Here is a 5,739-nt window from a genome sequence, read left to right as displayed (position 1 = left end):
TGTAACTAGGCATGGCTGTGTATCATGTGGAATTCCTGAGATGTGTCTTTAAAGGAAAGGTGTGTGTACTTTTTTACCTGTCCTCCGTCTTGCTTCTTGGAATGCAGATATGATAGCTGGAGCTCAAGCAGTTATCTTAGATCATAAGGATGAGGGCCACACTCTAGGGATGACAGGGTTGAAAGCTAAAAATAAAGCTGCTGTCCCTAAACATTTTAAGAGTTTGAACTTACTTTTAAATTTTAATGTGAGAAAACAAAACTTACGTATTTCAGCCACTATGACTTCAAGTTTTTTGTCACATGTGGATGACTCTAATCCTAATGATATAATAGGGTTCATAAAAAGTGGAGTAAGGACCACTGAAAACTCCTTTATAAAAGTGATATGGTCAAAATCAACTTTTTCAAAACTCTGGAAATTAACAAAATAATTTTTTGGTTAGCCTATTTATCTAATCCATAGACATTAATTTTTTTAAAACCCACTGAATTTCAGCAAGAACAGCAAATGTCGTGGCATTGTATTTTATGTTATTTATTTTATTTATTTTATGTTGTGGCATTTTAATGTGCCCTCCCTCCAGCTCTATGGTGGCTTTGAAAACCAACTGCCTTCCAATTGTGGTGAACACTACAAACCTGCCAGCCACTGGAGGGAACAAAACAGGGTGGAATACCTTCAAAACCTCATTCCCAGATATCTGTCATTATTTGATCTGTCTGGCGATTTCCTGAAAGACCCCATTGACAAGACTATCTTTATTTGGCCTATCTTGGAAATCACCCAGTGTGGAAAGCCTTTTACCCTGGTATGTTTGTTGACAACAACAGAGGCAATTACGTAACTTTACTGCCTGAGGTGGTGGATAACAGTTGGGGTAAAGAGTAGGCTAACCAAAAAGTCTAAAAAGAAAATCTGTAGAATGAAACGGTTATAGTGGCCTTGAAAAACTCTAACACATCCTTGGAATCTTCAAGTTAATATGCATATGTAGGGTTGTGTGAACATGTTTAGGAAAGATCTATAAGTCCTCACCTCTAGCTAACCTTGAGGCTCTGAAAAAAACAGGAACTAAAGGCTAAAGGAGGGTTGTTAACTGCCTGGCTTAGTGTTGAAGGCATGTTCCAACACTCACAAAGAATCTTTGGCAAAGACCGAGAGACTTATTGGGCATTTAAAAAAAAAAATCTCTGTCCCATCATTAGCTGACCAATAAGCTAAGTAAGTAGAGAATTCAGTGGCTATACATAACAAAACATAGTCCAGAAAAGCCAATAAACAAACAAGCAACAACAAACAGCAAAACAAACCCTCTGGAGGATGAAAAATCTGATTTTCAGGATTGCCACATTACTTAAGATGTCTAATTTTCAACCAAAGGTTTCCAGACCAGTAAATAAATAAGAAAGTATGGCACATAGACAGGGAAAAAGTAACCAATAAAAACTGTTCCTGAAACAGCCCAGAATTGTACTACGGAATGAAGACTTTATTATATATATTTTTATTATATATTTTTTAAAGATTTTATTTATTTATTCATGAGAGACAGACAGAGAGAGAGAGAGAGAGAGAGAGAGAGACAGGCTCCATGCAGGGAGCCCGATGTGGGACTCGATCCTGGGACTCCAGGATCAAGCCCTGGGCCAAAGGCAGCACTAAACCACTGAGCCATCCAGGGATCCATAAATGAAGACTTTAAATCAGCTATTTTAAATATATTCAAAGAACTAAAAGAAACCATGGCTAAAGAACTAAAGTACAAGAATTTTTAAAAAGCCTTATTTGTTTTATTTTTTTTAAGATTGAAAAATTATTTATTTGACAGAAAATTTTTGAATAAAGAAATGGCAATTAATTGGTAATTACATGAATTCAAAATATTTTCACTAAGCACCAAATGGAATAGTTCTCAATCTTTTCAGTAAGAACCTCTTTATTACTGAATGACTGCCTAAAACTTAACCCGTTCATTTAGGTTTTTTAATCAAGAAATCTAAAGCTGCCAATCAGGGCTTCTAATTGGTGTGAGGTGGCCAGGTTAACAACCTTGATGTCATATAATGTGAGTAAGAACAACTTTTAAAAGCTTTGTTTAATCTATACTGGGGGGTTGGCCCCAGGCTCTATACTCTACACACATGCGCACAGACAAAAATGAATAATAAGCATTACGCATAAAAGATAAATAAGTGGTCACTGTACATTCAGAGGGGAACAATGCCTACTTCTCATGAGGGGCACAGAGAGATACAAATCACTAATGCCCCCCCAGGGGGAATCAAACAAGGCTGGCAAAGAGACAGGAAGTCCTATGTCCATGGGGTGCAGCAGAGAGGGCACGCAGAGGCTTCAGGGACCAGGTGGCATCCAGGCCAAACAACCATGAATGGATGGGTGTCAGTATTAGGTAGGGAGGAGCCTTCAAGGTTGAAGGAAACAAAACAAATCAGGATGCCTGGCTGCAGAAGTACTGCCGGATCACCTTCAGGCCAGCTTTGACTCAGGTTTGCTTCATTGGTGCAGGGATATTAGCAAACGCATGCTCGAGGTAGGCCAAGGAGCCCTGAGGGATTTCAGCTGGATTTTGTGCTGCACGTTGATGTCCTCCAGTACCTGCTGCCAATGCCTCAGTTTTGTCAAGTGTTTCTGGACCAGAGCATCTTTCCGCTGTAATTCATTCCTCAGTTCTGAGACATCCTCTTTGATAACTTGTTCTGGTTTCTGGACAGATAACTGCAATATTTTTTGTAGGAAAAAACATTCCGTCTGTCTGGCAATATCCAGAAATTTCTGGATACACTGATCAACACCAGTTCTAATTTCTTCCTGATCTGTGCCATTGACGAAGTCCTGACTCACAAGAGAGGCAAAGTAGGCCTCAAAAGAGGACTCCAACTCGTCCACCAAGGTACTGTTAGAAGCTCTCAGAGGGCCTGGCGCGGCCTGAAGAAGTGAAGCCTGACCCCTGGAGTCCCCCGGGTGCCCAGGTGGCTGCCCAGAGAACATGCCTCTCAGTGGAGCCGCCATTTGTGGAACAACACCTGGTGGGGGCGAGGGGCCTTATTTTATTTGTTTTAGAGGAGAGAATGTGAGTGAGTTGGGGGAGGGAGAGGGGGAAAGAAAATCTTAAGTAGACTCTGCACTGAGCGCAAAGCTCAACACAGGATTTGATCTTATGACGCTGAGGTCATGACTTGAGCTGAAACCAAGAGTCGAGTGCTTAACTGATTGCAACATCCAGGCACCCTGAAAAGTATAAGAATTATATATCACCAGCTGGAGAATATTAATAAGATATAAATAATTTTTAAAAAGAAGCAAATAAAAATTCTGGTTTTGAAATAAAAAATTTAGTAAGGGATCTCAACAGAAAATGTGAGCAGCTAGAAGAAAATATTAGTTAACTTGAACTAAAATTTTACAGTCTCAGGAACAGAAAGAAAAAAAATGAGAAAAATGAACAGAACGTTAGAGACTTGTGTGACACCATCAAGAGTACAACATACACATAATTAGAGTTCCAGAAGAAAAAGAGAGAAAGGGCAAAGACTATTTGAAGACATAATGGCTGAAAACTTTCCAAATATGATGAAATACATTAACCTATACATCCAAGAAGCTCAACAAACTTCAAGTACCTTAATCATATCAAAATCAAACTGTCAAAGAAATAGCAAGTGTTGGCGAGAATGTGAAGAAAAGGAACACTCATGCACTGTTGGTAGGAATGTAAATTGGTGTAGCCACTACGGAAAACAGTATGGAGGCTCCTCAAAAAATTAAAAAGAGGATTACCATATGATCCAGCAATTCCACTTCAGGGTATTTATCTGAAGAAAACAAAAACACTAATTTGAAAAGATATATGCACCCCCATGTTCATTGCAGCATTATTTACAATAGCTAAGATATGTAAACAATCTAAGTGTCCATCAGTGGATCAATCCATAAATGTAATATATGCACACACACACACACACACATATCCTGTAATATTAATCGGCCATTTGCAGGGGTGGTGGGGTATGGGGCTGGTACACTGGGTGAAGATGGTCAAAAGATATAGAAAAGGAGGCCACCTGTGTAGTTCAGTGGTTGAGCATTTGCCTTCAGCTCCGGGCGTGATCCGGGGGTCTGGGATCGAGTCCTGCATTGTGCTCCTTGTGGGGAGCCTGCTTCTCCTTCTGTCTATGTCTCTGCCTCCCTCTCTCTCTCTCTGTGTGTGTCTCTCATGAAGAAATAAACAAAATCTTTTTAAAAAGATAAAGAAAAGATACAAACTTCCAGCTATAAAATAAATGTCATGGTGATATAATGTATACCATGGTGACAAAAGTTAATAATACTGTATTGCATATTTGAAAGTTGCTAAGAGTAAATTTTTAATGTCCTCATTATAAGAAAAAAATTTTTGAAACAGTATCTGAGCGATCCCTGGGTGGCGCAGCAGTTTGGCGCCTGCCTTTGGCCCAGGGCGCGATCCTGGAGACCCGGGATCGAATCCCACGTCGGGCTCCCGGTGCATGGAGCCTGCTTCTCCCTCTGCCTGTGTCTCTGCCTCTCCCTCTCTCTCTGTGACTATCATAAATAAATAAAAAAATTAAAAAAAATTAAAAAAAAAGAAACAGTATCTGATGACAGATATTAACTAGACTTATTGTGATGATCATTTCACAATGTATACAAATATAAATCATTAGATTGTATACCTGAAATTAATGTAATAGGTTTTTATTTAAAGATTTTATTTATTTATTCATGAGAGACACACAGAGGCAGAGGGAGAAGCAGGCTCCCTGTAGGGAGCCTAATGCAGGACTCAATCCCAGGACCCCAAATCACAACCTAAGCCAAAGGCAGACGCTCAACCACTGAGCCACGCCACTGCCCCCTAATATAATGTTATATGTCAATTATACCTCAATAAAAATAATAATGTGACATGAATGAGAATAGTATTACAACCCTTTGAGCATGAGTTTTCAAAAAAAACTATAGTAGTGTTAATTGAGATTCCTGTTATTGGGGTTTACATACATTTGCCTATTTAATCCTTACAAGAAATCTGCTATATATGCATTAGTTACTGTCAAAAAACCAGAAATAACATCATTAAAATAGTAAAAGCTAAATTAGTAAGAGTTTATTGTGCATATAAAAACAGTTTGCAAACTGGGAGCTCTCAAATCAATGGTAGAATGGGGCTCAGAGGATTATTTTAGAACAGCTTATACAGTGAAAATAGAAGACTCTTTTTTTATAATAGTTTATTATAGCACTAGAGTTTTCCTACAGATAGGGGCTTGATTAAAAGTGGTTAACTTATGCCAATTTGGGGGAACAGTTTTCATTTGTAATTTTCAGAGGCATAAAACCCAAACCAAACCAACCAAGTTATCAAAAGCCAAAAGCAAAATGAAAATAGCAAGAGAGAAGCAACTCCACATACAAGTGATCCTCAATAAGGTTAACACTTAAACACTCCAATTAAAAGGCAGATATTGGCAGAATGGATAAAAATAAACAAACTTGTTACAATGGTATGCTTTCCATAAGAGATATACATTAGATCCAAAGACACAACTAGGTTGCAAGTAAAACAATGGAAAGAAATATATCATGTAAACAGAAACCAAAGGCAAGCTAGAGTAACTATACTAATCTCAGACAAAATATAAACTAATTAATTTTACTATATTATACCAGCAAATGACAAAAATCATTGCTAGATAT

The 5,739-nt window shown here is 38.3% G+C and overlaps 1 protein-coding gene across 1 annotated transcript; it reads right to left on the bottom strand.

Moving 5' to 3' along the window:
* Positions 1-2,419: 2,419 nt before the first annotated feature.
* Positions 2,420-3,033, bottom strand: LOC129505987 (mediator of RNA polymerase II transcription subunit 28-like). The gene has a single exon (XM_055319371.1). The coding sequence runs from the start codon at positions 3,031-3,033 to the stop codon at positions 2,518-2,520; it is 516 nt and encodes a 171-aa protein (XP_055175346.1). The 3' UTR covers positions 2,420-2,517.
* Positions 3,034-5,739: the final 2,706 nt, after the last annotated feature.

The sequence above is a fragment of the Nyctereutes procyonoides genome, unplaced genomic scaffold (assembly GCF_905146905.1).
Source record: "Nyctereutes procyonoides isolate TBG_1078 unplaced genomic scaffold, NYPRO_anot_genome, whole genome shotgun sequence".
NCBI classification, from domain to species: domain Eukaryota; kingdom Metazoa; phylum Chordata; class Mammalia; order Carnivora; family Canidae; genus Nyctereutes; species Nyctereutes procyonoides.
The sequence above is the reverse complement of the archived record's forward strand: the minus strand, read 5'-3'. Positions and strand labels throughout refer to the sequence as shown.

What these genes read in the sequence shown, in the direction of transcription:
- LOC129505987 (XM_055319371.1), bottom strand. Translation starts at nt 3,033, where the DNA reads ATGGCGGCTCCACTGAGAGGCATGTTCTCTGGGCAGCCACCTGGGCAC.